This window comes from Trachinotus anak, unplaced genomic scaffold (genome assembly GCF_046630095.1).
Source record: "Trachinotus anak isolate AG129_WGS33_773 ecotype Australia unplaced genomic scaffold, CSIRO_AGI_Tana_v1 ptg000013l, whole genome shotgun sequence".
Lineage (NCBI taxonomy): Eukaryota > Metazoa > Chordata > Actinopteri > Carangiformes > Carangidae > Trachinotus > Trachinotus anak.
The window spans coordinates 2,576,743-2,597,604 of NW_027273864.1; the positions used below are offsets into that span (position 1 = coordinate 2,576,743).

Genomic DNA, 20,862 nt, shown 5'->3' on the forward strand with positions numbered 1-20,862 from the left:
CTTCTTCTGTTTTAGTTTTAAACTCGTCTCTCCTTCTACATTTTAGATTTAAGCTCATCTCTTGTTCTGTTTTAGTTTTAAACTCGTCTCTCCTTCTACATTTTAGATTTAAGCTAATCTCTTCTTCTGTTTTTGTTTAAAACTCATCTCTTCTTCTACATTTCAGTTTTAACTCATCTCTTCTTCTGTTTTAGTTTTAAACTCATCTCTTCTTCAACATTTTAGTTTTAAACTCATCTCTTCTTCTATGTTCAAGTCAGTTCAGTCAAGTCAAGGGTCCCAGGGGCCTTTCATTTAGCTTGAATTTTCCTGAAGCATACAAGGCAACAGTTCAACTAGAGGCCAGTGTGTGGGAAACAGAGTACCGTGAACCTCTGCCAGCCACTCAGAGTTGGAAGTCACATTATATTCAAACAGGAAGGGAATGATTCTATCACCCATCCATCCAACAATCCATCAATCATCCATCCATCATCATCCATTATCAATCCATCCATCAATCAATCATCCAACAATCCATCAATCATCCATCATCCATCATCCAGCATCCATCTATCATCCATCTATTATCCATCATCCATAATCCTTCGTCCATCATTATCTATCCATAAATCAATCATCCATCCATCCATAAATCAATCATCCATCCATTCTCCACCCATCATCCATCATCCACCCATCGTCCATCATCCCTCATCTTCCATCATCCTCCATCCATTATCCTTCCATTAATCCATCAATCATCCATCCATCTATCATCCATCATCCATCATCATCCAAAGATCCAACCATCCATCATCAGTCAATCATCCATCTATCATCAGACCATCCATCCATCATCCATCATCATCTATCATCCATCTATCATCCATCCATCACTTGTCCATCATCATCCATTATCCATCCATCAATCAATTTTCCATCCATCATCATCATGCATCATCTATCCATCATCCATCCATCATCCATCAATCCATCATCCAACCATTATCCTCCATCCATCATCCATCCTCCATCCATCATCCATCATCTATCCATCTTCCATCATCCATCCATCAATTTATCATCCATCCCTCATCCATCCATCCATCATCCATGCATCATCCATGCATCATCCATCCATCAATTGTGCATCATCCATGCATCATACATCCTTCATTCATCCATCAATCCATCATCCATCATCCATTATCCATCATTATCCATCTCCCATCCATCATCCATGGGAAAGGCACTGATGGAGCCGGTAAAAAAATTTAAAATGTTGTTTTGGATGTTTTGACAGTCCACTGACCGACCAGGATGTGAGCCAGTAGTCCTCAGACCAGTCCACCTTTTCTCTAGTCTCATCACTTTCTTTGTCTGAGGCCTTCTTCAGTGGAGGAAATTTTGGAAGGTTACTTTAACCTGAATGCTAGGTACTGCACTGTGTCATCTCACCTGTTGGCGGAGCCTGTGTGTTAATAAATGTGAGGGGGACCAACAGACCAACTCCCCAACAGGGAGGACTCGACATGCACTAACATGCACACATGTGCACTAACCTGTGCGTGTTACCAGACTGTCAACCAAAACAGAGAACAGAAACTCACTCACATCATAACACACACACAGAGGGAGTGTGGCTACAGATGTCATCACTACATCATAGATTGTTATTTGCTGCTGTATTGTTATTTAAAATCCTGCATATATAACCTTTAAGTACTTTTAAATAAATCAACACTTAAACTTTTTGTGGCAACATTTCTTCTCATTTTTCCTAACATTTTCTGGATTCACAGCTGGATGTGTTTCAGTTGATTTGTTGCCATATTATTCTATGTTAAAATGTTCACAGAGAAGCAGATTGAACTCCCCACACAGTCGGGTGTCTGCTACACTGAGGTTCAACAGTTAAAAAGCTCTTATTGTAGTGACTACATGGGTAGAAACCTCATTACTGACCACACATTGGCTGTGTGCTCAACAGTACCAACCCTGTATCAACAGTCACAATATCTGGCCTCAACCAAATAACTGTTCCAACAACTTTATCACATTTAATACAACATGACTGCTCATTGTGGCTTTTTGTTTTTTTATTCAGATCTTCAGATTTATCAGACTGAGGATAACTCTGCCAATATAAACAAGCACTGATCCTTCCACACACACACACATGATGAGGAATGTTGGACTCTGCTGAGTTCAGAGCCTCTGAAACATTAATCCACATCAGCAATCATATGAGTAGCGGATTGACAACAGAACACTGAATAATAAATACAAAATTATTTCCTGTATGGTGTATTTTTACATGCACATATATCTGATGTAACACACTATAGAGAGACTGAGAAGCCATATGGAGCAGGACCTTAATGTGGGTTTTGATCAGAATCCCTCTTTGGCTCCAGACCACCACAAACAACTGCTGCTGTCCAACAGAACATGAGGCACCAAGGAGTCAGGAGACCCCGGGGCCTTTCATTTAACTTGAATTTTCCTGAAGCATACAAGGCAGCAGTTCAACTAGAGGCCAGCGTGTGGGAAACAGAGAACCGTGAACCTCCGCCAGTCACTCAGAGCAGGAAGTCATATGATGTTCAAACAGGAAGGGAATGACTCCATCCATCATCCTCCATCATCCATTATCCATCAAATTGGTTTCATCACCATGACACTGAGCCCAGACCTGGATCCAGTAGACTTTGGGATGTGGTAGAACTGTAGACCTGTTGTGATGCAGTCATGTCAACATGGAGCAGAGTCTCTGCTGTTCCCTTCATTCATGTGCCTGTTTGTCTGTGTCTGTCTGTCTGTGTGTGTCTGTCTGTGTTTGTCTGTTTGTTTGTCTGTGTGTGTCTGTCTGTTTCATCCAACACTCCAAACACAGCTGTTAGAACCCCCTCCCATCCAGTCAGCCCTCAGACTTTCCCCTCTCAGCCAATCCACCACACCCCCGTCACCATCACAGTCCACTTCCCCACAGTAAGTAAATTTCCACCACAGTCATTGTGTTGTTCTTCTTTGTGGGTCCAGACTCAAAACAAACCTTACGAGCAGTTCTTTGTGGATCTGGTGGAACCATGAAGGACTGAAGACCTACCCAATGTTAGTGTAGTGTTCCTAATAAAGTGATCACTGATGTGACTGTGAAGCAGGTTCACACATACACAACTGTTCATACTGGTCACTGGCAACCCTTAAGCCAGTGCTGAACCAGGTGGGTCCTCAGTCCTGACCTGGAGGATCATGGTGGACTGAGACCTGAGACACTGAACACCTCAGTTTGATTAAGCAGGTGAAACTGAACATGGTTGATGTTGTGTGTGTGTGTGTGTGTGTGTGTGTCTGCGTGTGTATATATGTGTGTGTGTGTGTGTGTGTGTGTCTGTGTCTGTGTCTGCGTGTGTGTTGAAAGGGACTCTGGTGATAGCTGAGTACATGCTGACTGAAATGACCTGCCCCTCCCCCTCACTTTCTGCCCCTCCCCTCCTCTTTCTGCTGTGTCAGCGTTCTTTTCTCTCCACATAAGGAGGCTTTGTCCCCAGTGAACAACTGGGGCCAGTGGGGGATCAGGAACCAGTCTGAGAGCCTCAGGGGATGAAGCACCATTAAGAGCTACAGGAGCAGAAGGACTGGAGGTCGTGGAGGTTTGAGGAGGTTTGTGGAGTCTTTAGGAGGTCTGAGGAGCGAGCAGCAGAAACATCAGTAAGTTGTCATCATGTTGTTGTATTCAGACAGGTGAGGATCCTGGTCCTCTCAGAGCTGATCTGTATCAATGATTTCCTGTGGTGGTTCATACATTGCTTCTGGATGCTAGAATAAAATTCACTCAGTCATTAGTCTGGTTTCAGGCCTGGTTTAATGTGCAGACAGATTACTGCAGATTAACAGCTGTTCTGCTTCAGTGTGTGAACTGTAGAGGTCTAGGTTCACTGTCTACAGCTCAGTCTGTAGGCTGGTACATTCAGATGTTAGCTGCTGTTAGCAGCTGTTACCTGCTATTAGCCACTGTTAGCAGCTGTTATCCAGTGTTAGCAGGTGTTAGCTGTCTGATGGTGGCAGGATGTGAGAACAGCTCTGAGGCCCTGTTCAGACCTGTTCAGACCTGGTATTAACATCCGTCCTGAGTGACCTGATCACCAGTGTTCAGCTCTAAGTTCAGGTATGAAGGCACCCAGGACATATTCAGGACGCATTTGAGATCCGATCTCTCAGACCACATTCAAATGTGGTCTGGGCCACATTTGGCCACATTCTTTAGCAGTGTGAACATGAATGTGTCCTGGTCCACAAGGACGGCCTCCTCTACTGACGTCCTCTGCCACAGTCTAATGAGCCCTGTCACAGTTTCATAATAAACCAAAAATATTTTACTATTTCTAATGAATAAAACCATATTTCATTTTAGAACTGTGGGCAGAGCAGTGATTCACTCAACCTTCACACACAGACACATACACACGTACACAACAGACCCGACTGTCTGATTGGCTAAAAACACTACATACCTGTTTATTTGCATATGAAGCAGGAAGTGATCTGATCACAGGTGTCACTGGAGACATATTTTAAATCAGATGTGAACAGACAAACTCAGAACTGAAGACTGTGAGCGGTTCTCTAAAGACTCAGGTAAAAACCAGGTCTGAGCAGGGCCTGACTGTCCCAGCAGACCAGCTCTCACAGTCCTGTCATGTTCCAAAGCAAACATTCCTTTGGCAGTCTGACCAAACTGCTAATAATGCTCCTCTAATCGGGGGGGAACAGGACTAGGGCTAGGACCTTAACAGTCGGAGACCTGATAAATGGTCCAGATAACTGAAGAAAAGACAAATAGAAAGAATGAGTTGTAACATTCATGATGTGATGATCTCAGCCTCCAACATGATGAAGTGATTGATCAGTGAGAGGACGTACAAGGTATATTAGTGCAGAGAGAGAGGACACACACTGAGCTGAAACACAACAATGAGCTGAAACAAAACACAACACTGAGAGAAACACAACACAACACTAAGCTGAAACAGAACACTACACTGGGAAAAACACAACACTACACTGGGGGAAACACAACACTAAACTGACAGAAACACAACATTGAGCTGAAACACAACACGACACTGAGAGAAACACAACACTGAGCTGAAACACAACACTAAACTAAGAGAAACACAACACTACACTACACTCAGTGTTGTGTTTCAGCTCAGCTTTCAGTGTGTGTGCGTGTGTGGTGGTGTGTGTGTGTGTGTGTCAGACGTGTCTTTCTGTGTGTGTGTTTGTGTGTCAGACGTGGGTGTCAGGTGTGTGTGTGTGTGTGTGTGTGTGTGTGTGTCAGAGATAATGAAAGAAAACATCATCCTCTTTTGTTCATCCTACAGGAAATTCTCTCTTTAACAGGTTATTATTGATTATTGATAGATAATGAATGGTCCTCAGACCCTCTGTCCTTAGACCCTCTGTCCTCAGACCCTCTGTCCTTAGACCTTCTGTCCTCAAACCCTCTGTCCTCAAACCCTCTGTCCTTAGACCTTCTGTCCTTGAAGACCTGGACCTCACAAATTGTACAAACACACAAGAGGCAAAAAACAATTCACGTGTCAGGTACAGGGAGGACGCTAGGTCCCAGAGGACATGGATCCAGATCCAAAACATCTGGTGTGAAGCACTGACAGCCAGGAGAGGGAGGTAGGTCCCAGGACAGCCGCTGGTTCAGCTCAGAGAGTCTGAGTGAAAAGAGAGGACGAGGGGGGCTAACAAATAGGGGATCAGAGAAATGAGATGGTTTTCAAGAGGAACTTTATTCTCACTGGCAGGACCACAAGGACTCTGTAGAGTCTTGGGTTTAACAGACTTAGTGAGACTGAGACCGACCTGCCACGGGAGAATGGTAACAAGTACTAGACCTGAAGTAAACTAGGACTAATTCACTAACTGCTGCCTGGGGACAGAGAAGGGCCCCTCGCTACGAGCTGGAGATACAAGGTTTAAAGACAGGAAATGGATTGGACTTATACAGGACTGTTCTCATCTCAGTGGTGACTCTAAGCCTGTTCACACCTTCACACATATTCATAAAGCACTATATAGTGCTTTTCTAACACACATACATCAATGGCTCATCATCTGAGGTAAGTTGAGGTTCAGTATCTGTACAAGGACACTTGTGTATGTGGACCAGAGGAGATGAAAACCACTGAAATCCTCTCCATTAAAACCTCTGAGCAGACAGCAGGAAGACAGCCTCTCAGAGATGTCTTCTTTAGTTTGACCGTAGTCTGAGTCTGTGTCAGGAACATGTCCTCGGTGTTGTCCGGTGGCTCTGTTTGAGACAGTGAACGTACCATTCTCCTCTCTTGATGTTAGCAGGTGGTCTTCATGTTTGAGCTGAGGATGTCTCTGCAGTCTCTGATGGTGGGTCTGGTCTTGGTCCTGGTCTTGCTCAGTCCCTGCCCTGGTATGGCAGCCCCTCCAGGTGATGATGATGAGGCCTTTGACGTGGAGACCTACAATCTGAACACTGAGATGGACTGGGAGAACCTGGACCAAATTTATGGAGACAGTTATGATTATGATGACTTGGACCAAGAGGTGAGGGAGCCTGGGACATGGGTTTGTAGTAACTGTGACAGATCATTAAAGCTCTGTTTGACAACCCAACTGGTCGAGGCAGTCGGCCGTCCACCCTGAGCCCGGTTTTGCCTGAGGTTTCTGCCTCTTAAAGGAAGTTTTTCCTTGCCACTGTTACCAAGTGCTGCTCTTTGTGAGAATTATTGGCTCTGTGTAAAAAATATTTTAAAGAGAAGGTCTAGACCTCAATCTATCTGGAAAGTGCCTTGAGATAACTTCTGTTGTGATTCAGTACTTTATAAATAAAAATTGACTTGACCGTCCAGCTGCTAAGTGACAGAAGGACAGTTGACATAAACCCTGGAAGCAACATCAAGTGATTAGATTTGTGTCCTGGGTTTTGCCTCTGAGGCTTCGTACAGGCGTGTCTACCTTATTGTTGTATCTACTGACACTGTCAGGGCCGGAAGAAGAACTGCAATCTCTATGCTGGTTTTTAATCATATTATCTCTGTACGTTTTACAGTTAATATAATTACAGTTAATAAAAAGACACCAGAACTGACCACAACGACAGTTGATCAGTGGGCCTCTTGGTCCATCAACGTGTTGGATGGACTGCTATAAAATTTTGTACAGGTGTTTTATATGTTTGCGGTTCCCACTGGATGAGCCCTAAAGATTCTGGTGGTCTTCTGGGTTTGAGTGAAAGATCTCTACACCTACTGGACAACAGGATGAAGTCTGACACACATCCAGGTCCACTTTAGGATTAATTTTTATCTTTTCGTTTGTCTCACATCATCGGGTAAAATTTTAATTTGTCAAAATACCAGATGTCACAAACTGGTTCAGTGTATATGATAAGATGGGAGTCCATGTAAAGTTATACCAAACAATTAAAAAATGTTTTAGAACCAACGAGTGACACAGATAGGCAGTGGTTTGTGGATGAGGCAGGTGCATGGATGAGTGGCATATGTGCTGTGGAGGTGTTGTATGTGCAAAAGACGATACCAAAATAAATGGTTGTCAACAGATGGAAGGGAGAGGAGCAAATAAGCACATGGCTCAGCTTTTATAGTCCAGAAAGCCTCAGGTGAACAGGTGACGACCCTTCAATGTCAACCAATAGCCAGGCAGTGGGAGGGGTGTCGCACTAAAGACATTCCTCTGAAGTTGGTTCCCCTTGTCTGCATAGTTACTGCTGCTTGATGCACAACTGTTGTCTGGACTTTAACTTCTTTTCTCTGACCTCTCCAGTTTTGTTAGTGTTACTGATGTAAAGTGAGTCAGCATCACTCGACTTTTGCTGCTGCTTCATCTACACCTGTATCATTGCCTGTATAATGGGAATTGGATGTTTGCTTTATTTATAGCTACAAAGAAATAAAAACATCTCTTAAAAAACAATCTGTCTTCATCTCTCTGCTCCTGGCTGCCCTGGAAGGACAGATCGAGGTGGGCACTGTTGCCCCAGACACCCCCTCCCCAGCCTCACAGCCCAAAGCTCAGCATGAGGAGGAGGTGACCCTGCCCACTCTGCCTCCAGCTCCTGTCTCCCTGGACTTCAAGGGACCAGGACTCTTTGGCCCTGAGACTGGCCTGGGTAGGTCAGAGCATCTGTACACATGGATTGTTAGTAATGGGTTACTACAAACTCAACACTTTGTCAGTGATTACATCACAGTTCATGTTAGTCTGCACTTCTTGTGCTCACACACCAAGTCTGAGGAGTGGCTGTGGAAAGAATCAAAGGACAGCTGATTGTGTGTCTGTGAGCATATGTGTTAAACTCCGCCCTTCATGTGTGTGCAGGTATGCCCACCTGTCTACTGTGTGTGTGTATTGGTGGGAGTGTGTACTGTGATGACACTGGCCTGGATCAGATCCCACCCCTGCCCAAAGACACCACCCACTTTTATGGCCGCTTCAACAAGATCCGCCATGTGAAGAACACAGACTTCCTGAACCTCAGTGAGGACCCACTGCATGTGCTCAGATCCACCGTCCAGGTGAATGTTACATCACGGCTGATGTGAAGTTTTGTCTCTCAGATAAGCTCCAGTCCATCGACCTGACAGGGAACCAGATCTCGGGGATGGACGAGGATGTGTTTGGGTCTCTGACACAGCTCCAGGACTTGTTGTTGGCTGATAACAACATCCAGGTGCTGCCTGAGCTGCCGGTCACCATGAGGCGCATTGATCTACGCAACAACCAGCTGATCAGCCGTGGCCTCCACTCTGACGGCTTCAAGGTAAGTATCTGCACACACACAGAAACAATCTTTTTAATATCAGGATGTTTCCCCTGGCACGTGACGTTTGTCTGAACCAGTGTCTGACTTTTGATCGTGTGTTGTGTCCTGAAGTTTCACCCCATCTACAGAGGATGATCAGATTAATCTGTTGTCATGGATATGGTTCAGCTCATGTGCTGTATGAATGGGATTTCAGTCACATGACAACATATCATATGGAGTTATTCATCAAGACTTTTCCCTTCACCTGCAGTTCATCAGGTTTTGGTTTAGTCTGTAACTGTGATCTATATGATGATCTGATCTGATCTCTGACGCCAAGCGCTTGCTCTTTGTGGGAACTGTTGGGTTTTTCTCTATAACAAAGTAAGGTGTATATGATAATATGATCTCTATGATCTACACTACCGTTCAAAAGTTTGGGGTCACTTAGGAATGTCCTTATTTTTGAAATAAAAGCACAGTTTTTTCAAAAACTAATCAGAAATACACTCTATACATTGTTAATGTGGTAAATGACTATTTTAGCCTCGTCTGATTTTAATGCAATATCTACATAGGTGTATAGAGGCCCATTTCCAGCAAACATCACTCCAGTGTTCTAATGGTACATTGTGTTTGCTAATTGCATTGGAAGGCTAATGGATGATTAGAAAACCCTTGAAAACCCTTGTGCAATTATGTTAGCACAGCTGAAAACAGTTTTGCTGGTTAGAGAAGCTATAAAACTGACCTTTCTTTGAGCTAGTTGAGAATCTGGAGCATCACATTTGTGGGTTTGATTAAACTCTCAAAATGGCCAGAAAAAGAGAACTTTCATGTGAAACTTGAGAGTCTATTCTTAGAAATGAAAGCTATTCCATGCGAGAAATTGCCAAGAAACTGAAGATTTCCTACAATGGTGTGTACCACTCCCTTCAGAGAACAGCACAAACAGGCTCTAACGAGAGTAGAAAGAGAAGTGGGAGGCCCCGCTACACAACTGAGCAAGAGGACAAGTACATTAGAGTCTCTAGTTTGAGAAAAAGACGCCTCACAGGTCCTCAACTGGCAGCTTCATTAGTAGCCGCAAAACGCCAGTGTCAATGTCTACAGTGAAGAGGCGACTCCGGGATGCTGGCCTTCAGGGCAGATTGGCAAAGAAAAAGCCATATCTGAGACTGGCCAATTAAAGGAAAAGATTAATATGGGCAAAAGAACACAGACATTGGACAGAGGAAGATTGGAAAAAGTGTTATGGACAGACGAATCGAAGTTTGAGGTGTTTGGATCACACAGAAGAACATTTGTGAGACACAGAACGACTGAAAAGATGCTGGAAGAGTGCCTGACGCCATCTGTCAAGCATGGTGGAGGTAACGTGATGGTCTGGGGTTGCTTTGGTGCTGGTAAAGTGGGAGATTTGTACAAGGTAAAAGGGATTTTGAATAAGGAAGGCTATCACTCCATTTGGCAACGCCATGCCATGCCCTGTGGATAGCGCTTGATTGGAGCCAATTTCCTCCTACAACAGGACAATGACCGAAAGCACACCTCAAAATTATGCAAGAACTATTTAGGGAAGAAGCAGGCAGCTGGTATTCTATCTGTAATGGAGTGGCCAGCGCAGTCACCAGATCTCAACCCCATTGAGCTGTTGTGGGAGCAGCTTGACCGTATGGTATGCAAGAAGTGCCCATCAAGCCAATCCAACTTGTGAGAGGGGCTTCTGGAAGCGTGGGGTGAAATTTCTCCAGATTACCTCAACAAATTAACAGCTAGAATGCCAAAGGTCTGCAATGCTGTAATTGCTGCAAATGGAGCATTCTTTGACAAAAGCAAAGTTTGAAGGAGAAAATTATTATTTCAAATAAAAATCATTATTTCTAACCTTGTCAATGTCTTGACTATATTTTCTATTCATTTTGCAACTCATTTGATAAATAGAAGTGTGAGTTTTCATGGAAAACACAAAATTGTCTGGGTGACCCCAAACTTTTGATGATATGATCTCTACGATGATATTATCTGATCTCTATGATCTATATGATGATATGATCTCTATGGTGATATGATCTATATGATGATATGAGCTCTATGATCTATATGATGATATGATCTCTATGATCTATATGATGATATGAACTCTATGATGATATAATCAATATTATCTCTATGATAATATGAACTATATGATCTCCATGATGATATGATGACAAGATCTTTATGATCTATGTAATGATATGATCTATATGATCTATGTGACATGATGATCATATCTATATGATCTCAGTGATGATATGATGACATTATCAATATGATCTTTATGATGATATGATTTATATGATCTATATGATGATATGATCTGTATGATCTGTATGATCTATATCATGATATCATCTCGATGATCTCTATGATGATAGGATCTATATGATCTATACGATGATGTCATCCAGCTGCTTTTTATGCTTTTACATTTCATCAGGGTTGACCCTAACCCACCGTCATTGGCTCATCACACTGTCACAAAAAAATTTACTGGCAGAGACACATCACTTACAACATGTGCTGCCCACCATTCATATTTGTGTCTATTGAGAGCTCTTAGTAACAGAAGTACTTAGAAGTTAATGAACACATATTGAATGAGTCCGTCAGTTGTAGAGAAACAGGACCGACATGACATGTCTGATGATAATCTCCTGAGGTCCAGTGACAGTTTTTGCTGCTGTACCTGTGTCAGAAACACCTGGTACCTCACAGGTCATAGGTGGATAGTTCAGATCCAGATCCATGCTGCTCCACTGAACAATGATCACGCGATATAAAAACATGGGACGTGTGTCAGTAACGTCACTTAATGTTGTATATCTGGATGGTTGATATTCAGTGGGTGTGGTTCCCTCTAGTGGATCCTTCATGTGTTGCTCTGTCTGTCCTCCAAACAGGATCTGACCCAGCTCGAATTCCTCTACCTGTCCAGTAACAACCTGGATTATGTTCCTACTCCACTGCCACTGAGCCTGAGAGTTTTGCACCTGCAGGTACAGGTCCACGTCATCATCATCTCCTTCTCTTCATCTCCACTGCAGCACAGTACAACACACAAAAGCGACAGTTAAAGGAACAGTGATCGCATCCTTGGTTTTATTAACATGACTCATCAAACACATCTCAGTGACTTCATGTTGGTCAGTGGGTCAGTGCCTCCATGATGTTTCATCATCAGTCTGTTGTGTAGTGTTGTGGTTCTGTGTAAGAACACAGCTGCCTCTCACTGACTGAGCCTGGTTTAACAGCAGATGCTTTACCTGACTGACAATTACACAGAGCTAGACTAACCAACAACCCATGACATTCTCTCCTTTGACACTGGACTCCTGATTGGCTGCTGCAGATCTGTGGTCAGAATTTAAATCTTGACTTAAATCATGACATAGAAATACTGCATCAGTAAACAATGAACTGTCATGAATGAACATGTTAACGTATGTTGTAGTTGCTTGTCAAGAAAACAGAGTGAAATGAATGATGAAGAGTCCACACTAACCCTCCAACATCAACAGTAATGTTCTTCTTCACAACCAGGACAACAACATCCAGTCTCTGCATGAGGACACCTTCTGTGACCGCCACGACCGCAACTTCATCCGCCGGAACCTGGAGGACATCCGTCTGGACAGCAACCCCTTGAACATCAACCTATTCGCCCAGGCCTACATCTGCTTGCCACGCCTGCCTGTAGGGAGCCAGTGACAGCTGCCAGACACCGTGACTCTAGCCAGAGAGAAGTGAAGCAAGAATAGACACTGTTTGAGTGAGACGTGTGTTTTATGTTAGTATTGTTGGTAAAATTAATGAGTTTGAGGGTCGTTTAAAAAATACTTTGTCTAGATATTCAGTGACAGTTGTTATGACAGAAAACTGTCGAATCTGCAGGAAACATTTAAACCATCATGAGAACAAGTTTTAAAGCTGCACTCACTGACTTTATAAAGCTGAGCTCACATGTTAGCAAACAGCTACATAGACACAGGGCAACATCAGCATTCATGTGAGGAATTATGTTTGTGTCCAGCTGCTAAATGGTCTTCATCAGCCACTCATCACACATCAGTCTGCTGGTTCACAGCTAGTGAACAGCAGGTTCATCAGACTGTAAACAGCTCTCTGCTGCTACTGGTTGATCAGTGGAGTTTCTAGAAACCAAAACACAGACCTAAAAGAGGCTAAAAGGCAATGTGGACCTGAGAGGATCTGAAGTGTTGGTAACGATCTCTGTGGATTCAACCCTACAAACACATTACACACATTCTTTGATCAGTTGTTAGAATAAATATTGATTAGTTCACCTGTAATTATTGAGATTACTATAATGGAGAGAAGAAAGACAAATTAGTTTACTAGGTTATTCAGACATGTCACCATTTGCTGTGTTGTGGTAAATCAGTTCTCTAGGACGTTTCATTTTCCTTTTTCTGTAGGTCCTTATGTTTCCAACACATGGACACAGACACCTGTACATGAATGTTTCTGGATGTAAGAAACATGTTAATACTGTGACATGTCATAAAACACATCTTCATGGATTTTATTACTGTGGTTTCCTATTTACAGTGAATCTGTTTCAGTACTACAGATCCAGGAAGTACTATATGGACATGGACCCTGGCCCAGGTCTAACATCCCCCCTTGAGCATCCAAATGCTTTAAAGTAATATTTGTGGTCACGTGACGTGTGGTTGTTTGAAGTAGTCAGGTACAGTCAGTGTGTTATCTACAATAGATTCAGATCAGTTCAGAGACACCAAACAGAGGGATGAGCTGCTGTGTTCAGGGTCAGCAGGAAAAATGACTTTTAAAAAATGACACTGAAACAATCTGACATCTGTTTAAATGTTCACTTCATGTAGAATATTTTCAGAACTTTATATTCCCGTCAAGCCAGCACGTTCCTTTGGTAAACACTTTTAACATATTCATACACACAAGCGCACCTATGGCATACATTGTATTATGCCACAGTCGCAGGTCAGCTGTATGAATTAGATAGAGCTACACTCCACTTTTTCACTTTGCTTCTGTGCTGGGTCCCCCCAGCTGCTTCTCTAAACTGATTCAAATTAATAATTTAATAATACCTCCTTGAGGGCTCATGGCTGCCGTAATCCCGTGATTGAATATGGAGGTTATTCATTCTTTATGTTAGAGGTTATTTGTTGCATTAGAGAATCTACAGTTCTATATAAATTAAATATTTATCAGTTAATATCTGCCCCATCAGAACAACAAAACATTTTTTCAAACAAGGCGAGACTTTTCTCTGTTACCTGATTTGCTAGTGATGTTCTTCTCTCTGCTTCCTTTTCAGTCTAGCCCCCCCTCAAGCCCCTTTTCCGCTGGTCATAAAACCAGCTAACACCTGCTAATATCTGGCTTTTGTCGGCACTGGAAAAGGCTACAATTGGCATTCTCACCTGGGTGAATGACTCTGAAGTAGATCCAGGTATTCATCAGCTCCGATTAGGTGAAGCCACTTATTTTCGCCCAGAGACATTGCAGCTCTGCTGAGCTCAGGGATGACAAAGTGAGCTGGAGCCCCAAAATAAGTTTTAGAAACATACAATCATCGATTGAAGCATCTTACACTCTTTTACAGGAGCAAACAACACGATGATGAGACAGATCCACCAGTTTTCACAGCGGCTAGCAACTTACACTTTCTACACTGTGTCTGTGTGTGCTCTGTAAGTGTGTGTGATGACATCACTCCTTGAAGTTGTGTCCTCAGTCTGAACAGACAAACAAACTCTGCTGACAGAGGTACCAATAGGTAAATTGGCTTTTATTAGCAGGTTTACCTGTGTTTCAAAAAATCTGTTCATATCCCCTAGTTTTGAAAAGGGTATCACCTCCCACACCTAAAAGTTAGACACTGGGAAGGACAGGGAAACACAGAAACACAAGGGAGAGAGAAAACTGAGCCGTGACAATTACACAAATTAAAAACTCACTCCCACACTTCTTAGGCCACATTTCTGTTCTGTTAAACATTTATTTTTATTTCATTTATTTCTAAATATGACCTTAATCTGATTTTAAATTTGATCTCATTCTGATCTCAATAGGATTATGTCCTCAGTTCCTGAAATTACACATCATAGGCATCAAGTCAAAAACTAATGCACAGCATATTCCTTCCAAAATAAAATGTGAACTCAGTTACCATTTTGGTACAAATCCAATCAATCAGTCATTTATAACTTTTTTATTCCTCTACATGATGTCACATGATGATGTCATATCTTATAATCATGGTCACATGCTCACACTGGGATCAAGTTGATATCTGTGTGATTTAAATATTTTCCTCTTTCTGAGATTTTAAACTAACGTGTGCCCCTGTGACCTTTGTTGATCTTTATGTCTTGGTATTGTTGGTGTCTTTGGGGTCATTATTAGAAAAGGGGGTATGAAAGAGTTTTAATTCTTCTGTGACCTTGTTGTTTTCATCCTATAACATTATCTTCCTAACTGCAGCAGCAGAGACCTTGTCTTAATGAACCTCAAACTAATGAACAGACCGGACTAGTGTTTAAACATCATTGTTTCCTTCACAGTCAGAGAAACAGTTCCAGATGAATAATAATGTTCAGATGATAATATGTCAGAATGTGTCCTCAATTTGTTCTGTTGTCTCCAGCGATCAGCTTTAGAAACAACACCACCATTCACTTCAGGGGTTAGAGAAACATGACCATTCTTCAGTACTCTGTAATACGTCCTGTTCAGTTAACAATGACAACATCGGGTCAAGAACAACTTAGAGCTTTAAAAGTGTTTCAAAGTTTTGCGTAAAATGTTTAAATGAGACTAATAATTTAATGGAAAACAAACAGTCTTTGTGTAGCAGACAGTATTTGTAGTGTATCTTGTCTCAGTACTCGTCCTGGTCCTGGTCTCCACACTGGCTGACTGCAGGACTGGGGGGATGGGCAGCTCCTTTCATCACAGTCCAAACTCTTACAATCTCCATGTTGCTGAAGTCAGAGGTCAGAGGTGAACTCTTAATACATGCTGAGAAAAGAAAGGGAGGAGAATGAAACAGTGAGATGATCCATCATAGTGAAGATCAGCAGAGGTGAGGTTTCCTGCTGAGAACACCACAACCATGATGTTCTGACAGTCATCCAGGTCATGGGATTTCTGAGACCTGGACGCAGGTAACTGGAGATCTTTCACCTTTCACCTGAAAGGCTTCTTCAGGTCTAGCTCACTGACTAGAGTCCCAGGTATTTAAGCTCATGTGGGGACATTAAAGCCTTCATGTCTTCTCTGGCAAACATATTGAAACTGGACTGGTGCACTCGTCCACAACCACTTCACAAGCACATGACACAGGAGAAACAGGAGAGTCAGGTCCTCAGGACAGGACTCAGGAAGGTCATCAGGAAAGGACCCAGCCAGGTCCTCAGGATAGGACTCAGCAAGGTCCTCAGGATAGGACTCAGCCAGGTCCTCAGGGTTGGACTCAACAAAGTCCTCAGGGCAGGACTCAGTCGGGTCCTCAGGACAGGACTCAGCAAGGTCCTAAGGGTAGGAACCAGCCAGGTACTCAGGTCAGGACTCTGCAAGGCCCTCAGGACAGAACTCAGTCATGTCCTCAAGGTAGGGCTCAGCCAGGTCATTGGGGCAGGACTCAGTGGTCCACCTACATCTAAAGACCAGGGAGACTCATCTGAGAACAGCTATGTGCCATAGAGGATTGATGGTTTGAAAGAAGATAAAGGTGGCTCACGCTCCAGCTACAGAAGAGCACTCCTAAGGGCTGCTCCACCAACTGCCCCAAGTCTTCCTTTTGCCACTCCTTCAGCCTGACTGGCCCCATCTTGTGCTTTTACAAGGTCCTGACTACTTCCCCCAGTGTCACACCAACCCCAATGACCCCGACTGCTGCGGATGGTAAAGCATAGCTATTTTATACTAAATTCATTAATTATTGTGATGCAGTCAGTCATTTTACAAGGTGGTGTTGGCAGCAGGGTGTGGCCTCTCTGGGTCCTAAATGCCTTTGTCTCCTCCCACAGGAAATTCTCATATCATCTGCATCGTGTTTGCAGCTGTTTTCATAGAAAAATCTGTCAGAATACCTTTATTAGAGGAACACATTGAAGGAGAAGGAGCATAAGGCTGAACTTCACTATAAGTGAAGAAGGTCTATCATAAGGTGAGAGACAACCAGGACCTGGACCAGGAGCTAGTTGGAGAACTTGAGTTGGGTGAGACCTGATTTTTTGATATTGTATAGAGCAAGGAGTCAAGCCCTGGAGACAGATACAACATGATCAGAGAAGGAGAGCTGGTCATCAAACATGACACCAGGTTTCTCATGATTGCGGTTGAAGTCAGAGAGGAAGATGTTGATACTGTTATGAAAAGAATGATGATGACTATAATTCAGAGGTTGATTTGAAGCTGTCATTCCTTCATCCATGTGAACATGTCAGAGAGACAGACGGAGGACAGAGACTGTGGATTTGTCTGAAGGGAACCACAGGTATAGTGGGATGTCATCTACATAGCAGTGATATAAAATGCCATGCGAGTGGATAACTGGATTATTCTGGCAGAGTTTAAAACAGTAAGGGATTACAAATTTGTGAAATTACACTTTTCACCATCGATGTAAACATTTTTTAATATTAGTAAAATTACTTATATTAAATTTTAATAGACAACCAAAGCTGGAGCAAACTGACCTATGACTTGTGCTGGTGATGTTGTTGTTGATGACTCCTTCTGCCATCTGCAGAGGGCGCTGGCTGGTGGCTTGAGCGGCCATCTCACTCTCCACAGAGAAAGGGTCTGAGAGGTTTCCAAAGAGACTGCCCTGTCTCTGTTCAGAGGAGACACACAGGTTATAGTTAACACAGGTTGTGTATAATGTGTTACAAACATATTACACATCAGAGCTGAGTCTGTTAGTGTCTCCATCACACCTTATTTTTTAGTTCTTCCCTTGTCAGGAATTACCATTAATCACTTTCAACAGTTCCCTCTGCAGATTCATAAAACAATCTGAATGAAGAGCATGAAGTCACTGTTGTAGAGTCACTTCTGAGTTGACAGACAGTCCTACCTGGACCTTTATTACAGCCTGATTAAAAGGGCCATCTCCTTCCATGCTGTGTATGTCCATCGTCAGAAGCCTGCCTTTGTGGGCAAAAGCTGTCTCTGAATCTGCTGCTTCACGTACAGATGCTCCTGGAGCATGAAGAGACTGTAGCTGGGGTGGCTGGGGTCAGAGAGGATCTGCTGTGCCTTCCTCCTGCAGTGCTGGCTATAAATGTCCTGGATGGCAGTCAGCACTGACCTGATGATGCGCTTGGCTGATTTTACCACCCTTCTTGGGTGATGCAGCTGCCGTACCAGGCCGTGATGTTCCCAGCCAGGATACTCTCCATGGTACACCTGTAAAAGTTCGTGAGTATCCTGGTGTCCATGCCAAACCTCAGTTGCCTCAGGAAGAAGAGACACTGTCTTGATGTCTTTATGATAACATCAGTGTGGTGTTACCTGCTGAGATCCTCTTTGATGTTGATCCACAGGAACCTGAAGCAGCTGACTCTCTCCACTGCATCTCCCTCCATGTAGATTTGGATGTGTCTTTCTCTCTGGGACCTCCTGTAGTCCACGATCATCTCCTTGGTCTTGCTGACCTTGAGCTCTAACTTCCTCTCTGTAGCCATCTCATTTCCATCTGTGATTCAGCCAATGATGGTGGCATCATCAGCGAATTTAATGATGGTGTTGGAGCTGTGCGTGGAGGTACAGTCATGTGTGTATAAGGAGAAAAGCAGATGGCTGAGGACAAACCCCTGGGGGGCCCCAGTGTTCAGAGTCAGTGTGGAGGAGGTGGTATGGCTGATCCGCACCTCCTGGGCTCTGTTCGACAGGAAGTCCAGGATCCAGCTGCACACAGAGGGCCTGACGTGAAGATCTGTGAGCTTCATGACAAGTTTGATGGTATTATGCAGTTAAAGGCTGAACTGAAGTCGATGAATAGAATTCAAATTTATGTGTTCCTTTGGTTCAAGTGGGTCACGTATGGTGGGCATGGAGGATTTAATATGAGCTTTGACTATCCTCTCAAAGCACTTCATAATGGTGGAGGTGAGTGCAAAAGGGCGGTAGTCATTTAAACTGCTCACATTTTGCTTTTTTGGTACCGGGATTAAAACATGTCCGGACTACAGACTGGAGCAAGGAAAAGTTAAAGATGTCAGTGAGGACATCTGCCAGTTCATGTGCACGTTTTGAGAACACAGCCTGGGATATTGTCCGAAACAGGAGCTTTGTGTGCATTAACCTTTTTAAGGGTTAACACACATCTGTCCAGGTCACTTGGAGTGGGCAGTTGACTTGGTCCAGCAGCAACTCCAACTTGCTAGGAGTTCAGCTCCTTGGGCAGAAAAGTAGGCACCTCCCTCATGTTGCAGCACTTTCCCTTGTAGTCAATGATAGTCCTGAGCCCTCTCCATGTCTCTACTGTTAGTGCTGCTGTAAAATGACTCCATCTTGTCCTTGTACTGTCTTTTTGTGGTTTTGATGGTTTTCCTCAGTTCATACTTTGCTTTTTTGTACTCACTGGTGTTGCCGGAGCTGAAGGATGCTGTCTGCACTCTGAGCCCCGAGCGGACCACTCCACTGACCATGGCTTCTGGTTGGGGTAAGTCCATGTGGTAACTCGCAGTACCACATCATTGATACATTTGCTTATGTATCCAGTTACGTGATCGATGTAGTCGATAATGTTGTTGCTGGTAGCAGCTTGGAAAATTATTCAGTTTGTGGTGGAAAAGTAATCTCGCAGGATGGTGTCTGATTGGTTCGACCAGGGTTCTGATGTTTCAGTCTCTGCCTGTAGGATGGTAGCAGTAGGACTGAGGAGTGATCTGAATTGCCAAAAGCCGGGCAGGAGTGGGCTTCCCTTCCACGACAAAAGCAGCTTCTGGTTGGAGGGTTTCATGTTGGTCGATAACTCTGAACAACTCCTCCAGAGCCTGTGTGGTGTCTGCTTATGGGGGGATATAAACAGCGGTGAAAACCACCGCTGTAAACTCCCGGGGCAGATAAAACGGTCTGCATGTGATTGTTAGATGCTCAAGATCAGGAGAGCAACCCAACGAAATAGTTTTGGTATCCAAGCACCACCGTTCATTAATCATAATGCAGACACCACCACCCTTATTTTTCCCTGACTCTTTCATGTGGCCCTGGTGGTGGATGGAGTAGCCTGCTTCCGTTGTAATGGCGGAGTCCGGAACTGAGGGTTCAAGCCATGTTTCTGTAAAAACAAAGGCTTTGCAGTTCTTAATGTCCTGGTGGAGGGCCAGTCTGGCTCTTAATTCATGCAGTTTGTTTTCGATGGATTGCACATTTGCCAGGAGGACACTAGGAAGTGGAGGGTGGAGGTCTTATCTCCCATAGGGCAGGTAAGTTAAGTCCAGTCAGAGCAAATTCCGGGACTGTAGAGTTCAAATTTGGTCTGAGGTCCAGAAGGGCTTGTCTGTCATATTTAATCAGCACTGTACTGGTCACAAATAACGTGGAAAATAGCACAAAAAGCACAAGAAAAACACAAGTTGAGGGGGACACCGAGCGATCGTGGCCATCCTCACTGGTGCCATAAAAAAAAAAAAAAAACTGACATATTAGTTATAATTATAACCTGACATGTTAGTCATAGTTATAACCTGACGTGTTAGTCGTAGTTATAACCTGACATGTTAATTATAGTTAGTTATAGTTAAAACCTGACATGGTAGCCCTCTAGAGTTGATATGTGGAACCTCTGTGACTCTGTGTCCCTACATGGAGTTCTGTGGGGTCCCTGCTATAGAACAGTGTCTCCCTCCTTCAACCCTCCCCTGTTGTTGTTGAACTCCTGGAGTGGTGAGCGATCACATGTGGTCTAAGATATTTCCATGTGTTAGCCTTTCTGTTTCTGCTCATGAGCGAAGTTGCTAGTACATTAACATATTGTGGCATTTAATTTG

At 43.5% G+C, this 20,862-nt stretch overlaps 2 protein-coding genes and 1 long non-coding RNA gene across 5 annotated transcripts in view; 1 reads left to right on the plus strand and 2 right to left on the minus strand.

Moving 5' to 3' along the window:
- The first annotated feature begins 3,506 nt into the window (after positions 1-3,506).
- Positions 3,507-13,392, plus strand: optc (opticin). 2 transcript variants are annotated; one of them, XM_071494111.1, is made up of 7 exons: positions 3,507-3,696; positions 6,361-6,582; positions 8,017-8,170; positions 8,380-8,538; positions 8,619-8,821; positions 11,752-11,847; positions 12,392-13,392. In XM_071494111.1, exons 2-7 carry the CDS (start codon positions 6,370-6,372, stop codon positions 12,557-12,559), a joined length of 993 nt encoding a protein of 330 aa, XP_071350212.1. In that variant the 5' UTR covers positions 3,507-3,696; positions 6,361-6,369; the 3' UTR covers positions 12,560-13,392. The 2 variants fall into 2 exon arrangements, with proteins under 2 accessions (XP_071350212.1, XP_071350211.1); XM_071494110.1 differs by having other exon boundaries at positions 3,508-3,696; positions 6,358-6,582.
- LOC139630547 (uncharacterized) lies at positions 12,447-14,407 on the minus strand. Its single transcript, XR_011693173.1, has 3 exons — positions 14,281-14,407; positions 13,051-13,095; positions 12,447-12,580 (listed from the first exon to the last, which is right to left on the minus strand). It is a non-coding gene; the product is annotated as an uncharacterized lncRNA (long non-coding RNA).
- Positions 14,408-14,627: 220 nt separating this feature from the next.
- LOC139630545 (dihydropyridine-sensitive L-type skeletal muscle calcium channel subunit alpha-1-like) overlaps positions 14,628-20,862 on the minus strand; it is a 48,323-nt gene continuing 42,088 nt past the window's right edge. For both annotated transcript variants that reach the window (XM_071494107.1, XM_071494108.1), the window contains 2 exons: positions 17,563-17,699; positions 14,628-15,880 (listed from right to left, as the gene is read on the minus strand). In XM_071494107.1, coding sequence (XP_071350208.1) covers positions 15,871-15,880; positions 17,563-17,699 — 147 coding nt within the window. In that variant the 3' untranslated portion in view covers positions 14,628-15,870. The remainder of the gene's footprint in view (positions 15,881-17,562; positions 17,700-20,862) is intronic.